This window comes from Haliotis cracherodii, unplaced genomic scaffold (genome assembly GCF_022045235.1).
Source record: "Haliotis cracherodii isolate W230 unplaced genomic scaffold, xgHalCrac1.p SCAF_2, whole genome shotgun sequence".
Lineage (NCBI taxonomy): Eukaryota > Metazoa > Mollusca > Gastropoda > Lepetellida > Haliotidae > Haliotis > Haliotis cracherodii.
The window spans coordinates 15510992-15529472 of record NW_027266275.1 but is presented as its reverse complement, the minus strand read 5'-3'; the positions used below and the strand labels follow the sequence as shown (position 1 = coordinate 15529472).

At 38.8% G+C, this 18481-nt stretch overlaps 1 protein-coding gene across 1 annotated transcript; it reads right to left on the bottom strand.

Annotated features, from left to right (window-relative positions):
* Window positions 1-211: 211 nt before the first annotated feature.
* Window positions 212-17478, bottom strand: LOC139469862 (caspase-3-like). The gene is made up of 6 exons (XM_071252171.1): window positions 17327-17478; window positions 15685-15757; window positions 7827-8092; window positions 7194-7369; window positions 6285-6435; window positions 212-5145 (listed from the first exon to the last, which is right to left on the bottom strand). Exons 1-6 carry the CDS (start codon window positions 17334-17336, stop codon window positions 4913-4915), a joined length of 909 nt encoding a protein of 302 aa, XP_071108272.1. The 5' UTR covers window positions 17337-17478; the 3' UTR covers window positions 212-4912.
* Between the last annotated feature and the right edge of the window lie 1003 nt (window positions 17479-18481).

Below are 18481 nucleotides of genomic sequence, written 5' to 3'. Positions count from 1 at the left end.
GAGGACTTTGGAGCTTTTGTGTAAAATAAGAGAATACATCAATGATCCTATGTACACCAATCATGGATACTTGGCCTTTCTCCACCAAAAGCTGTTAACATGTAGGTTACTTTCGTCTGTTCACATTCATTTAACGTGACACTTAAATCAAAGTAGCTGCATTTAAAATCAATTAAAATAATGAAAAATGCATATTTTGTTATTACAAAGTTTATTGTTATAATCAGCATTATTATTTATTCAACATCACTACAAAAAACAAACAAATCTAACCATTGTCTTCTTTGTGCCAGGTGAACTCATTACCCACTATAAGGATGTTAGGCCATGCTATTTCAAAATTCTTCGGAAAAATATCAAGAGGCAAGTGGAAAAATGAAAACTTTGTGGTCAGGGATAATTTAAGGTTACTTTCAAAAAGATAAATAAATAAACAAATCCTGCTTCCTTCGTGGTCAATTTTGAAAAAGTCACAAGAAGCACTGCTACTTTATACACTCACAAAACAAAATACCTTTGTGTTATATACACACTGGCTGTTATTATCATAATACAGCCAGAGAGGCAGTGAAAATGCAATCTAACTAGATGTCACTGTATCGTGATGATAAACCATAACATCAACATTACATATGGGTAAACAATGCAAAACAATTTCTTGCAAAACATTTTTTACAAACACAATATATTTTTACAATTTACATAAAATAGGTATATTTAATAAAAATAATAATTTGAATTGTTAAGACATGCATTTAGAGTGAGTATAGGACTCTTAAAGACTTTCATGTTAGTTTTTGGTGCACTGAGACAGTTCAGGAGAATACATTATTACTTGTAATCATTTTCTCAAGAGAAATGAAAATACTTCCTAGAAATGTGACCACTTGAGGAATCTAACCTTTTCTAAGCCTTCCCCAAAAGTACTATTACTGTACTGACGCGTTCCAGTTTACTTCAATGTGGGGGAAATCATTCATTGAAACACCAAGAAATATGTATGTACATCTTTACAGGCAAAACGCAGGCCATTCCTGTGCAGAAACTCATGATCATGATTAATGACTAACCACTGTTTGGAGCCATTAATGCCTCATCACTGAATGTGACCGCCTCTGTGGTCTAGTGGTAGAGCGTCCGCCCGGAGAACGGAAGGCCCAGGGTCTGATCCAAAAGACGTTAAAAAATGGTACTTGTTGTTACCCTGTCTGGCGCTCGGCATTAAGGGGCTAAAACAAGGACTGGTCGGCTCGGAGTCAGTATACTGTGTCTGAGTGGGGTATTCATGTTAAACTGCGGCATGGTATCTCAGTGAGCTAGCACTATAAATCGATATCAGTCCGGACTAGTACAAGCAGACACAAACACGTGCATGCACGTCGCTATATAAGTGGAATAATCTTGGACGCGACGTTCAACCCCATTTCACCTCACCTCATCACTGAATGGTCATGAATGATTAACTACTAACCACTGATTGGTTATTAAATGATAATCACTGATTGGTCATAAACTACTTATTTCTGATTGATCATTAATGACTAGTCACAAGCATGACAGAACAAGTTGAAAAAAAAGAATATTAATATGGTCCTCTTAGTAAACATCCTTTGAAACTCAATTTTGATAAATACTAAGCTTACTGATTTTACAAGTAAATGATATGCATTAACAGTGAACAAGAATCATCCTTGTAGGAAATACAGTGAGACATGCAGTTTGGTATGTTCCCAGCCCAGAGACAGGAAATAACCAGTGTTTGCTTCACTTCCTGGTTGGTTTCAGAACAAGCATTCAATAAGATTACACCCAATAATTGATCAGATATGCCAACTTGAATTTTATATTCACCAAAACAAATCAAGTTGTTGATCAAATTAACAGTTGGTCAAATTTGAATTTTATATACTTTTTTAAACGGAAAAATACTACGACTTGATTTGTAGTTAAAATGACAAGTGTTAGGCAATACATTACAACAGCAGCCTCAGCACTCAACACTGGAGGTCTACAGATGTAAATAATGTTATAATACATGACACAGAGGCATCTAGAGACAGTGCAATTGACACTGATGTGATAGGCACTCGTGTGGAATGGTGAAGAAAGTATCACATTAAATAAGGGCTGATACATGCAATATAAGCATGATAAGAAGGGACTGGCACACTGACTGCCTGTTTCCAGATTAAAGATTCTTTTACGAATTACCATCTAGTAGTCATAACTACAGATTTATAACCATATATATGACCTTGAGCAAATACTACAGAACTGATATCAAATAACTTTGTATTTATCTCATGATGGTGAGTGAGTGAGTGAGTTGAACTCTAGTTATGATGGTATATCAGCTTAATGTGGGAGGAAATTTCAGGTCTTAGATGTTTAGCAGTTTAGTGAAATCTATGATCACAGGTACTGACAAACCAAAAATCAAACTTAGGGCGAATCTGGGATTCAAACCCAGGATCATAGGATACTGGCACACTGAGGGGAGGCAACTCTGTGCATCAATTTGCAGTGCATTAGATGAATGGGCCCCTTGTGTCCCTATCTCAATAAAGGGTAATGGTAAATAAAAAAGTTGTCGACTGAAAACATTTTATCAAATTCAATCTGTAATACTCTCATCACTTGGTTCATTCAAATTTGAGCAATTTTGTTCAATAAGCCATTACTTGCGAAGGTAGGAGAAAACTGAGAGGAATTATTATCCTCTACAATACGACCCACTGTAAAATAAACTCCAGATGCAACCGGGGTCATGTTACAAAGGAGATCAAATGTGAAACACTTCTTTACAAAGCCCTCAACTAATCTCAGCATATTACCATACAAGTACATTAGTCCTATTAACCATATATTTGCACAAATCAATTAAATGGCCTATTTTTCCAAACTGGACAACCTTCAACAAATTATCTGCAAAGTAAACAAATATACACAAGCTGAAATTAGAAATGATCCTAATCATGTTAATATCAAATAACTACTGAGTTAGTAACTTCTCAAATACATTGTACTACAGTCTGCATTGCCCCACAAAAACTGCTTATACCATATTCAATGTAATAAGCGCCCGGCTCTAATAAGAACCGAACTATACCTGCTGATTACCGGGACTACCTGTTTGGAACATTGAGCTTAGATGATCATTTTTACTCATCGTAAATGTGGAGCTGCCTTAACAAAGATACTAAATGGGTAAAATAATAAGATCAGTCGTTTTCTTAGTTGGCCAAACCACAAAAATTTACGATCTTTCAATTCTGTTTTTTTACCAAAATTATATTCTAATAAGTGCCCCTATTTCTGATTTTGAGAGAGCCCTGGCTACTTATTACGTTGAATACGGTAATGTATTTCATAACAAAGTTGTTAGGAACATAGCCACAGCAATCAAGAATCAAGGCCTGGATTTTTGAAACACAGCTACCTGTGTTTTTCTGAACCACAGTTATTCAAACTTTACCAATCATATTTCTTATTACTGACTTGAGCCAACACCTCTGAACACTGAGACATACTGGACAGAGAGTGTTGAGATTACTAAACAGGAAATATGAAAATTGATCACTACAATCACACATCAAACATGCTTGTCACATGAGACACAAGGTTTATGCAGAACTTGAACCATCAAATCCGAGGCCTTTTAAAAGGATTGGCACATTTAAGGCCATTTAAGGTATCCAAATTGAAGTCCTTTCAAATCTGTATGTACACAGTTTCTGACAGCACATTTCGGCAGTGGGATACACAGTTGTAAACCCAAATAAAATCAGTTCAAGGCAAAATGTACAGATAATCATAATTTTAAGGACAGTGATGTGAAGAATATAAAAGGGTAATATATGTTACCATGGTTACAAAAACAAATTCTTACCGCAATCATTTTTTTTTCAGTTTCAAACTACATGTACTTATTCCGTGCATACTGAAAAAAAGTGCAGAAAAACAACAACATACACACAAACTTCACGGCTTCTTGAAGCTAATCATAGATCTTAAGACCTTTTAAGGCCATTTAAGGTCATTTCAAGATAAGGTATACAAATCCAAGTCCTTTTGAAGTCTGTGTGTACATTGTCATTGAGTCCACATGTTGGCAGAGAGTGGGTGAGTGAGTGAGTGAGTGAGTGAGTGAGTGAGTGAGTGAGTGAGTGAGTTGGGTTTACCCTTGCTTTGAACTGTATTCTATTATATCAAGTAACTCTGCACAGAGAATTGCGGCACCATAGATGACTGGGCCACCTGTCCCCTCTATTGACAGAGAGATACATGTTCATAAAGGGAATAAAGGCAAATAATGTAAGTGAATACATGAATGCATGAATACTCAAATCAGTACAATGCTAACTAATGAGATCAGTCAGATATATTATTCTCCAACCTTTCTCACATCTCTGGATCGTCTTAAGATCTGCCCAACTTTACCTTTTAGACATTTCACAAGTGTATGTAAGGCATCTGATCCTAAATCTCTCATCTTTTGACCATACAGATTTAGTACTTCTGACCTTATAATTGATATGATTGAATATTAGCATCACATTTCAGGTCATGCATTTCAGGCAAGCATAACAAAGATATTTCATGATCAGGAAATATTTTATCGTCCAACCAAGAACACTACCAGTCTGAATAGTGATAACAGTAAGCAATACCCCTGAAATGTTTTGAAATTCTACTTGCCCTTAGGATGCCTTTAACAGCAACAAACCTGGTCCGGCTAGAGCTAAATTCCAGCCCTGCCAACCATTGCATTTAGTCAATATGTTCAATGGCATACAAAATATTTTACCCCCGGCAAACCGTTTCTCCTATTCTTGCTCCTCCATTCGCTGGACATGTGTTGAACTGTGTTGGGTTAATTCAGAAAGACAATCTTTACTTATTTTATATTTAATCACATGGGAGGGAAATATAAATCTTTAGTCAACATAGAGGTAATACAAGGAATCTGCTTTTTCCTATTCATGAATTCTTTGCTTGCATTTGACTCGAAGTCGTACGCTACGAGTTTGTTTACTCGAGTCATCATCGTCATGAGGTCCAGTTTGTGGCCATATTTTTCTAAAACAGCGCACAGTGCTTGAATGAACCAAGAGCCCCGGGATGAGTTCCGCCAGGAGAAATACCCTGAAAGGAACAACAATAAAGATATATGTATATATGTCCTGATAAATCATTGGTCGATTTGTTCCAACCAGTCAATCACTGATAATGACTGGCTGTTAATTTTGAGAAATTCTGAGTATGATAAGATTGTTTGTTTGATGTTTAACGCCGCACTCAGCAATATTACAGCTCTATGGCGGCAGTCTGTAAATAATGAAGTCTGGACCAGACAATCCAGTAATTTACATCATGAACATCAACACAATTTGGATTGATGACATGCATCAACCAAATCAGCGAGCCTGACCACCCGATCCCATAAGTCGCCTCTTATGACAAGCATAGTCACATTTTATGGCAAGCATGGGTTGCTGAAGACCTATTCTACCCCGGATCTTCACGGGTCGAGTATGATAAGAGAGATGGTGATGTTTCGTTACTTATGAAACATGGTGGTGAGGGGGTCCAGGCAACTAATATAATGGAGAGACACTGGATAATGAAGGTGAGGAAATCTTCAATATTCATAATTAGGGTAATGACTTCTTGAGTTTCATGATTAATTTTGAGAACAGTTATTTCATCATGAAGTATTGTATACTCCCCAGGAAGCTGTGAATGAATATTGAGTGAACATCGATCGATTGACTGGGGTAATAATTTTGTGCTTTGAACATGCTTTAGGGCGTGGATTTGCACATTATTATTATTTGCACATTATTAATATTATTATTTACAGATAAAAATATAAATGCAGCAAAGAGGGTTTGGGTGATCCTGATACAGTCAGGCTGTTTAGGCTCATCATGGCTCTTGGGGCCCTGGCCCCCTCTTCACACAGCCCAGACAGCGAATGGGACTTCTGCCAGGAAACGGTGCCTAGTCAAACCCACCCAGAACTTTTTGGAGAATTTAAAGACTCCCCAACACTGCAGCCTTCAGCATTACCCAGATTGTCATAAGGGCTGTATTCCTGGTAGCAACCCGGGTACTCTCCCAATGTCAGTCAACAGATTGGGAGGTGGTACCAAACCTAAGGCACCAAGAAAAATAGGGAGTCGGACAACTTTTGACAACTATTATTATTATTATTATTACTATTACTATTTTATTTGTGAGTCTAGCTGTGGTTTCATGCTGCACTACTACCAGCTACTCACCTGGGACAACGGAGTAGGCCATGAGGAAGTCAGCCTCTGTGGGGATTCTGTAGGTGACGGGGGCCATCTCGACATCCTCGTCTCCATCTCCCTTCACACCCAAAGCATCACTCACATCAATACCTTCATCTAGGCCTTGTCCTCTACATGCCTGAAATCATATCACCACAATTGAAGCTGAAATCATATCACCACAGTTGAAGCTGAAATCATATCACCAGAATTGAAGCTGAAATCATATCACCAGAATTGAAGCTGAAATCATATCACCACAGTTGAAGCTGAAATCATATCACCACAGTTGAAGCTGAAATCATGTCGCCACAGTTGAAGCTGAAACCATATCACCACAGTTGAAGCTGAAATCATATCAGCACAGTTGAAGCCCCTTAATGTCGAACGCCAGGCAGGATAACAACAAGTACCATCTTTTGAAAGGACACAGCAGGGAAATTTTTCAATTCTGAATATGTTAAACTTTGCTATTTCAAGCAAAGCTGATGGTAGACATTCAATAAAGCCACCATAAATCCAGAAAACATGCATACATATTGCTGGGTTTCAGTTACCAGTAATCTAGTTTGAGGTAACCCCACTTTTGAACAGCAGTGCATTAATAACAGTGTGTCAGCTTGATGTGGGAGGGAAGCCCTAAGTGATGCAGGTCATTAGCAGTTTGGTGAAACCCACAAGCACAGGTGTGGTGCCGATAATCCTAGAAACATAATGAACCAGGATTCAAACCCAAGTAAATTTTGATACTGCTCACACGTTCCTGGCATGCCCAAGGGACTCAACTCTGTGCAGCGTATACCAGCACCTTAGATGATGGCCACTCGTGTCCCTTGTTCGAATATGAAATCACTGAAATATGCTTACTGAAAATAAACATTGAAATATCTTCCTCACCTGTATAAAGAACAGCTTAGGTTTGCCTGCCAGTGACTGGCATCGGTGACCCTTAAAAGGGTCCACAAGGTCCTTGATTTCTACAGGTCCATTTGTACCATACACAGCCCCCTCCTCTCCATGAGATAGGATGACACATGCGAAACAGTCGCTGTTGCTGAAGTCTTTCTTCGCAGCTGTCAAAGTAAACACAAAAGGATGATCATCACAAGAATAGAACTTTCAGGCCGTACACAACAGCATATGAAGATACAAATTACACTTTCAACAGGGAAAACAGTCTGAGACTTGAGCCACTTATCAGAAGCCCTAGTCTAGTAAAATTCTGTTTGGTCTAGTAAGGTCAGCTAATAAGAGCCGAACACTTACATCTAGAGCATATAAATTTGTAACTAATAAGTAGACAAAACTGGTCCCCACTCAACTATTTACAGACCGCCATTCTATAAGTGGAATATTTTTAGTGCGGCATTAAACTAAAAAGACAAAACAAAAAACGTTCTTTGTATGTGCTCAAACAATTCACACTTGTCGGTACTCACCACAATCAAGTAGTTAATGAGGCCGAGATGTGAAACCTAAATCAATGAAATCAATATAAACAAACGTGCTGAAAAATAACACGCCAATCACCTTCTGTCATTATTTTTTTCATTTCTCCTGTCGTCTTGTTAGTGTGCATCTCCACTGTAAAACCAAGAGCTTTGAGGTTCTGATATATATTTGAAGCATCTACATCAGTTCCTGTCCTAGTTCCCATGCCGGTGTGTCGGTCAAAGTCTCGGTTGTTGAGAATAACAGCCATGCCCCTATTCTCATGGTCCATCTTGTATTTTTCAGCAAGGAACTCTGCCTCTGTGTAAACTGGAGGCTGTCCCCTTCGACCCGCTTGGCCACCCCTGGAAGTCAAAGGAATTGGAAAATTGGGGCATGTTAAGTTTTACTATAGCAGTGTCAGAGTCACAAAAACTGCAATACTAATTCAACAGCTGATATATTGTGGTAGTATGACGATAGTATGCTGTAGAGAACACAATGTGCTTTCCTGATATAATGTATTGTTACATATACTACTAAAAAGAAATTAAGGAACACACAATTCTTTCATATTACAATAGTTAATCTGTCATAGCATGACAGATTAACTAAAGTACATGTAATATGAAAGTAACAGGTAGTCCTTAACCTAATTTGAGAAGTACATAAAGATTATTATCATACGTCCATGTCAGAGGTGAGGTGAAATGGGGTTTAACGTCGCGTCCAAGATTATTGCACTTATATAGCAACGTGCATGCACGTGTGTGTGTGGCTGCTTGTACTAGTCCGGACTGATGCCAATTTATAGTGCTAGCTCACTGAAAATACCATGCCGCAGTTTAACATGAATATCCCACTCAGACATAGTATACTGACTCCGAGCGGACCAGTCCTTGTTTTAGCCCCTTAATGCCGAGCACCAGACAGGGTAACAACAAGTACCATCTTTTAACATTTTTTTGGTATGACGTGGTCGGGGATCGAACCCCGGACCTCCCGATCTCCAGTGGGAGAATAAATCTCTTATACCCCACCATGAAGAAGACCTGCTGCACGTGGATTTCTGAAAGGGAGAATAAATCCCTTATACCCTGTTTCGAAGCAAAGATTTGCACTCTTTTCTGAGTCAGTGAAAGTCACATCACATAGCACAAGTTAACCTCAGCTCAATCAAACAGCTGTTTTCTATAAATTTTGAATTTTTAAAAATTCTTTTCCAATGTGGTTACATGTGATTATATGTGTCCTTCGTTTTACATGTGTTCATCGTTTTACATGTGTTCATCGTTTTATACCACTTGGCTCCAGTTCATGGGATGCAAGAAACCACACTTACTCCTTGTGTTACTGCATCAACACAAGTATGTGTGGCAGAATGATTACACGGAACAAGTACTAGAATTCTTGTATACTCCGATATATCGGTCCCTTGTTAGGTTTTAGTATAAAAACTAATGCGTTACGCAGGACACATAAAACTACATGTACCTCTTGTGATACTGTCACAAGTACAACTTATATTATACAAGCATGTGAGTCATAATGATTAGTGTCAGAATTTTTGTATTTCCCAAGAGAGTGAATTCCCAGAGTTTCGTAAAATCAGTTTGACACACATGTGAGTGTAATTAGTTCATTATTACCCGATGTAACCCATTATTTCTTGATCCTTTTGAGCTCCCATATAGAATAATGCACTTATCACGATCACCGTTTTAGAAAAACACAACTCTTGAATGACGTCAACAATCACCAGCTATGACATGTTTCTTGTGTGACGTCATTCCGACCTCATTTCAATGTCAACAATGTCGTCCGGATGAAGTGAACAATACACTCATGTGTGTGAATTGATATTTGTCCAACTTTTATTAACTTGGTTATTTCTAAGCCAATGTGTATCCAATTACACTACTTCATCAAACAAGCCTTCAAAATTCACACTTGTCCGCCTTTGCAGGACAACACAATTGTGCTGGGGACATGTGAACCTCCAGCAGAGGTAGTCCTCATTGACAAGTAGTATTGGAGGACTTTAATTCTGAACCATTGACAACTGGCACGATTCATATCAGAAGAAGGAAATAAACAATATATTGCCGTTTGTACTACTACTTTGTTGAATTGGTCCTACTCAAGATTTGTTTTACAAATAATTTATGAAAACTGATGGAAGGTTTTTAAAGTTTGAAGTGTATTTATGGGCCACACTTTCGGAATACAATGACACACAACCACCGATTCACCGAATGGCCATCAGTCCCATAGCAACCTATCATGACTAGCACAGGTTGCTGGAGACCTATTCCAACTTGGAATCTAACCACAGTGGCTGTGAACACAGAACAGTGAAGCTGTTCATCATCAGATAAGAGAACTCCTTGCTTTTTTACTGCGTGTACAGAAGTCAACATGGTCCACCGAGACTTTTAATTGTAAAGTATATTGATAAACGACTTTCGAAAGTTAAAACATTTTTTAAACTCTTGAAACAATGAGACAATTTATATACAGAATATGTTTTAAGCACAATGAGGATATTCATAGCTGTCAACCCCTGGATGTCTAAATGAGTGAGAAGCCAGGGCGTGCAGGGGCTTCAAGTCCTGCTGGGTCCAGGGCTAAGCCTTGGTGGGGGGGGGGCAAAGTCCCCCCGGCGAAAACTGGTTTTGAATGATTTTTCTTGCCCTGTTGGTTGCAATCACAATAAATCGAAAGAGAAAAGTGTTTCAAAATATTTAATCTACATTTCATATGAATGCGTGAGAATTTCTCAACCTTGCCAATGAGCGAGACATAGGTGATAAATGTGTGAGACTCACGCGAGGTGCGTGAGAGTTGACAGGTATGGATATTTGAGTCATGATACAGGATAATCAATATGTTTGTTCAGTGGGAGAGTTGGTGATCTCTCAGTCATCTGAATTCTTCAGGGAAGAAATGTACTTTTTTCCAGGGTGACATAGGCCACTCATTATAATGTTTCGGGGTGCCCTTTGGAACTTGAGCGTACAGCTTGGAATACCTTTGACCCATCTTCATGACGTTTGCAATCATTTCATCAAGGCTAGACCATAAGAGGCTGTATTTTAGAAAGTTTGCCCACTTCCTTATCATTGAGATTGATGCAACACTTTTTCATTCCTGAATCAGCAAACATTCTGTGAATCATGCTGCGTATTAAGGATGTTCATATGTACATGATGTACATCCTTTTCTATATTGCCACGTTTATTACACCAAAAATTCTTTTATTACCATAGTTACAGGCTTCATAAGTCATTATGAAAATAATATCACAAGGTACTGTTGTTAAAAAATAGTATTTCAAGTAGGCAATTCAGACACTATTAAGTTATTTTAACCATGCCCTTGGATTTTTAACTGTGTGATTGGCAATAAAATTTAAGAAATGTCTAACTGGTTTAATTTCTGGTATTAATGTTTTTATATTGTTTCATATATCTTAACCCTTTCCTTTAAGCAAAAGTGATTCAAATTAATACTATAAAATAAGATTACTCAAATTCACAGGTGAGAATGACAGGTGAGCAATAGTATTGATTCTTCCCAGCTGGTGCAAACAGCATTATATATAGCATACTGCATATACCATGTGTACAGTCATGGCAATATGCATGTTAGTCATACAACAAGCAGTATCAGGATTAGCATTGCTGTAGAACTTGCCTTACTGCCAAACATTCTAATTTCCTATCTGGCTAGAGATATCTACTATAATCTAGCTCAAGTGCATTGCTGTTACCATGGTTACAGCAAAATTTTCCTCGAGATTTCCCAGTGCTAATGGCATGGGGTGCAATTTTTTTTATCTTATTGTAATAATATCTAACATCACTTTAGTCATAAACATAAACGGTCATCTAGTCACAGTCATCTATTGGGATATTAGATTTAGCCATTTTGAACAGCGACAATAATTTTGATCAATGATAGGATACACATCTCTGTTTCATCTTGTACCAAAAGCGGAGCAGAAATTATATTTCAAAGTGTTTTCCAGATTTTGATGAATTTGGAACATACAAACCAATCACTACAGGACTACATGATATACAAATTGTACACAAGGTATCAATATAAAAAGTGGTGTTGGAAATTAGTTGTGATTTCATTTTAGATCATTGATTATAATCATTCCATTTGTTTATTCAAATCATCAGTTATAACTGGTAACTAAATATTTTCTAGGAAACTTAAATCATTTATATCAAAATACGGACCTATTTTTCTCAAAATCTTATCAGTATTCCTCGAATGGTACATGCATGATTATCAGGTGTATTACATGTCTAATCCTCTGGGATCAATACCAAACACACATTCGCTACTATAGCCATGATGGCTGTCTTTAAACAGTGACGTCTCCATCAGCAACTTCGAACAGAAATTCACTTGTAAAGGAAAGTTATTTCATTGGACAGTTATTTTAGCCTGTGATATTCTAATCGGACGCAAGAGGAAGTTATGGTGGTGAAAGGTACAAGGTGTTTACCATAATAGAGCGGAGATATTATACACTGGATAATCCAAATACAACGGACGTGGTTGCACACTTATGAGTGTGTTTATGTGTAATTGGGTACATGGTGAAGAGATCTGAATGTTTGAACAATCATAACGAAGACTTGGTATGAAATAACATTTTTCTCTCTTCTCTCTTCATGGCCACTTCAAATCAATCATGATATCAATACAACATTGTAGTTATTTGTACACCATGTAACTGATCAAGCATCAATCATAAAAAAATTGTCAAACATGCAGGATGATACATATCGATGTACAAGATGTATTGCTCAGCTGATGTAACAAACCTTAATTTGTATTTATTGTATTCCCATGATCACCGAGCCACCATAACATGATAAACACAAAAAACCCTGTGTCTTGGGAGTAAACTGGGATTAATCTAGGATTCCAAAGTGTCCTTGGCCGGCAAACTGGGAAATAAATTGTGATATTGTTCAAAATTTGATTTTTTTAATGTTCTTATTTTTGAAAATTCTGAGGTATTGGGATTTAATAAAATTCAAATTGGGAATTTTTATTGTCATTTACTGCTGCCTTGAGGATGTATATCGGCCTCTGAGCAGGTCTAGATAAATCCCTTTGAAAGTCAATAAGTGTCAAGATCTGTAAGCAACATAACTCTTGTTGAGCCTTGCAACAACTGCCTTATATACAGTGTTGTTAGATGGCTGCGTGTGAGGTAACCCTCACTTTCATCACTGAGGTCACCGTAAGGACACTGTTTGTAAACCATTAGGGTGGGTAATTACAAGCCTTGACCAGTCCGTAGCCACACCTCTGCTGGCTGGACGTCTCACCAGTGTAATCAGGTTCCTGTGATGCACGGCAATCAGCGCCTATGTTACAGCACACAGGTGTGGCAGGGTAATCAGTGCTTGTGTTACAGCACACAGGTGTGGCAGGGCAATCGGTGCTCTTGTTACACCACACAGGTGTGGCAGGGCAATCGGTGCTCATGTTACAGCACACAGGTGTGGCAGGGCAATCAGTGCTCATGTTACATCACACAGGTGTGGCTGGGCAATTGGTGCTCATGTTACAGCACACAGGTGTGGCAGGGCAATCAGCGCCTATGTTACAGCACACAGGTGTGGCAGGGCAATCGGTGCTCTTGTTACATCACACAGGTGTGGCAGGGCAATCGGTGCTCATGTTACAGCACACAGGTGTGGCAGGGCAATCAGTGCTCATGTTACAGCACACAGGTGTGGCAGGGCAATCAGTGCTCGTGTTACAGCACACAGGTGTGGCAGGGCAATCGGTGCTCTTGTTACATCACACAGGTGTGGCAGGGCAATCGGTGCTCATGTTACAGCACACAGGTGTGGCAGGGCAATCAGTGCTCATGTTACAGCACACAGGTGTGGCAGGGCAATCGGTGCTCATGTTACAGCACACAGGTGTGACAGGGCAATCGGTGCTCTTGTTACATCACACAGGTGTGGCAGGGCAATCGGTGCTCATGTTACAGCACACAGGTGTGGCAGGGCAATCAGTGCTCATGTTACAGCACACAGGTGTGGCAGGGCAATCGGTGCTCTTGTTACAGCACCACACAGGTGTAGCAGTGGCTGTATAGGGGGAATAGAGTCAAATAGGACTACAAATGTAAACACTGCAGGGTATATGGTGTTGGAAATTTTAATACAAAACATTTTCACATATGTATGAAAAGGCCAATTAAAAAATCTGTTCTTGTGAAAACCGATTCACATGATTCAGGGAACGATGATTATTCTTATTATATTTTTTTCATAAGTTGGTTATTTAACATGTTTAAGGATTGACTGTATTTTTTTCAGTTCATTGAGGTATGAATCGAAAAACCAATGTGCAAACTGTTGTATAGTAGTTGTATATATCAAAACAGACAAAACTGACGAGATTGATAAACATTCCAGGAGTAGGAACATATACCGTTGCGTGACATGAATCAGGTGATCGTTTAAATTATAACATAACTTGACATGCCTACACAGTCAGTAACCAATCAACGGAGAGTAGGATCAAACTAATGTTCATTGGACCTGTCAATTAAGGCAAGAGGCGAAAAGAACTGCAACAGTCAGACTGTAACAAACCAGAACAAATATGTCCGGGAGAAGATGGTTGTTTCAAATAACATGGTCAGTTACTGCCAGATTCAAACATTACTTCCCTGGTTACGGTAAAACACAGCTGGAAAAATGCTAGTCAGAAATGAAACCCGAAGACATGAAAGTTGAACCAAGGCGAGCGGGAAAAAAACAGGTGGGCGAGCCTGCACGTTTTCTGTTTCATTCATTCTCGGCCTTTGGTTTCAAAGGGTTGTTTGGACAATGAATATGCATGAAAGTGGCTAAATGACCTGTGCATGACGATACACGAGAGCAGAAAAGGAATTTCCTCAACTGTAATATAGGGATTCCCCGACATTCCGCAGTAATAAAAGTAGTGCGCCTCAGTGGACGTGGCTTAATTTTTTACATTCATTGGGAAATGAATGCAATAACACGTGACCAATTCAGCTAATCAGAATCCAGTAATTTCAGTGAACACAACGAAAATTTAATTATTAATCTATGAAAGTAACCTTGATTCTTAGGTACCCTATGACCCCTACTGACCATGCCCCTTTCAGCTGGAAATATGAATAGGTGGGCTTCAGCTAGAGGCCACATTGTCCCTTACCAATCAGACACAGTATGAACTTGTTTGTTTGTAGTGCTTAAAAATAACTTTCTTAAATATTAGAGGAGGGGAGATTTTAGGGGTGAACAGTTACACATATCTACATGATTTTTGTCTCAAGCCAAGTAGGGGGGCACAGGTGTCCCAGTCGTCTAAGGCGCCGCAATTTGCTGTGCAGAGTTGCCTCCCTTGGGCACGCCAGAAACCTATGATTGTGGGTTCGAATCCTGGTTCGCCCCAATTATGTTTCTAGGTTTGTCAGCACCATACCCGTGCTGGTGGGTTTCACGGAAGTGGTAAACGTCTGAGACCTGCATCACTTCGGGTTTTCCTCTCACATTAAGCTGACACGCCGAGATATAACTGGAATACTGTTAAAAGCAGCGTTAAACCCAACTCATTCACTCACTCACTCACTCAAGCCAAGTAGTTACAACATCACACAATGCTGGATCATCTGTCATCTGGGTTTCTATACGATTTTAGTGGAGTCTAGCCATTAACTCAAGGATTTATCTAGGTTTCAGAAATAAGTCAGTGCCTGTGGCTGGCAAATTGGGGGAATTCATTATTTTGTTCAAAATAGGAAGTTTTAAATATTCATGTTCTCAATCTCAGGCGTATTTTGAAATTGCAGTGTAACATGAATTGGGAAATGTTAGTCCCAACTTGGGAATTTTTATTGACATTTGCTGCAGAACAAAATGACATCGTCCATCTGTCTTACCCTCCCCCCCTGGCATCAGGGGCATCTGTTCCTGCTGGATTTCCTCCTAAAGCATCGACACAGTCCTGGTTGTCTGGAACACAAACAATATGTGCACACTGTCAGTTAAAGAGATTTGTTGAAAATATAAAATGTCTTGGGCTGCATATTAAAGAGGTTCTCAATACACCTAAGTCATGATATGTATCATGATACTGAATTTGTACCATTTTTGCTTGAAATTCCATGTGGTCAAGCTCATAAGAGGATGTTGCTACCAACCAATGTTTAGTTGCATTAATTGTCAATTTAGGCATGTTCAAATGCTAAAAGCATTCAGGAAACCCCACGGGGACAACCAGGGAATATGTAGTGCACTCTACTGGGCGCACTTTTTCGGACTTCACGATCGTAGCCAGCTTGAAGTTAAGCAATAATGAATTATTCTAATTAGCCAATACCCTACCGCGAGACCACGTGCCCTATCACAAACCATAAAAGCCCCATTGTTTTCCTTTATGCATAATAATTATTTTCTTTGCGAAACTTGACAAACTGCGATCTTGATAAAAATTGTATGGAGTTTCTTCAAATTACATTGGATTCATTCATTAAAAGAGAAAGCTCACCCATACCCTACCTCACAACTAACCCTAAGGATCGGGTATTGATTGGCAAGTGGTGTCCAACCATAAAGAATTGTGATGGGGTGTTTGATCGGAAAGGGGTACCTAACCCTAATGATCATAAAGGGGTGCTGGATCAGAAGAGGATCTAAGGGCTAAGGAAAGAGTTGGGGGTAACCTACATTAACCCTTATACAACTGATAACCCTAAGGATTGAAAAGAAACGTGAGATCTACGAGTCACAGTTGACAGCCTGAGCCAATTAGCGCTATAGTAACTGCACCGGCTAAACTGCGTTGTTACCAACAGCCAATTTTAAAAAAACTGGTGAAAACTGAAAGTGGTCATAGTGATATTATATTTTTATTACAAATGATCAGATTATAGGCCTACAATAACTTAACATGCTAGCTTAAACATGAAGGAAATTATTTTTATCTGAAAACTCATTCTGATCTTTCAACTACTGGCTGATGACCAGTTATCGCCATCACCTTCATATTACTGCTTCTTGACATCATCTACGAATATGATAGCAAAATTAACTGGCATAAGCACATTCACTAACTTCATGACCGAAGCCGAAAAGGAATGTCACTCTGATTGCTTGCAAAATATAGGAATCGAACATGCCACATCAACATTGTCATCGCACATTTTACACCTCAACGACAAAATAAAATATAATTTATTATTACAGCATAAAACTGGTGGGATTGCATGAATTAGTTGATAATCGTAACAGGTTTCTAAACTCAACAATAGAAAACTGGAAAGACATAATCCGAAGCCAGATCAGGAGAGTGATTTTAAGGTTTTTAATCACGTTCGTTCATGAGAGATACATTGAACTTTGATAGGATAATTTTGGGTTTACACTGATACTAAACATCCGCAGAGAGCTGTATGGGTCTATGTTGTTTTCTACGACACTTCCTGACTTACTCCTGGCGCTCAAGAGCTGAGAGGCAGTAACGAGTCTGTTATGATTCAACAAAATATATAGAAGCTGTGACACAAAGAACGTTATACTCACTGTCAGTCATAGTTCACAAGAACGAAAAGAATCTGTAGCTGTATTTGAAACGTCTCACTATTCGAAACAGCGCCCTCTTGAGTGATATATAGCACAAACAATCTTTCGGAATATTGCTGTCCAGCCTCTGCGACAACAGTCGACCTCGTCTCTTTCCGTAACCTTCCGTAACTATCCGGAAGCTTTTTCACGCATCTGGTCATAGTATTCGTCAATAGAGATTTTGCACAACCATTAAAAGAATATGCCAGAATGTGTAGTTTATTTCGTTACATTTTGCTATAACAAAATTGAAGATAAAATCACAACAAGTATGGGTTTGTTTAACATGATATTTGTTCCCTTCTACGTCGAACTACTGTATAAATCATGCGCATCCCGCCATAATCCGTTGGTGCAACATATGACTGTATTTACTAAATCTATCTAGTCCTGCGGTATGATTGATGAAGCTAGGCATGTCTCGATCAAACGAAACCAAGTCTCTTCCTTTATTCCACAGTCTATGAAAACAGTAGAAGAAGAAAGTTTCTTTTGGAGAAAACAAATTACAATTATTTTTAAAAAAATGTTTTCATAGGCAAGTGTTAGTCAGTTAACTCTCTCGCCACGGGAAGAAGGCGGGTGACTTGCGAGACTGGGCCCCGTTCCCCAAAGCAATCTTAGCGCTGAGACGATCGTAACTCCCATACTTTAACACTGGCTTACGACATCGCGTTGTGGAACAGGACACTGGAATATTTGTTTATGACACAGACACATGACACCGAAGAAGACGCTATTCAGAGGTTTCCGATCAAAATAACATATATCAGGTTTAAGAACAATACAGGGCTATATATAAAATACATATATCGCATTTCCTCTAATAGACGCCCGATCTCCAATACACGTCGGCCTCTAACAGACGCGGAGCAAGGGCTCTATCCCAAAATAGAAGTCGGATCTCTAATACTGTGATTGTGATTGTGATATGTTGGTGAATAATAACGACTGTTCCCTGCAAATGTACTATTTGTATGACAGCAGAATTTGGGATTCGACAAGGTAGTGAGTTGCCATCAAACAGAATAGACACTCACTTGCAATCCAAGAGGGGGCTTTAGGGGTTGCCTATATAGAATTTGGGAATTTTGAGATTTGGAAAAGTTGCCG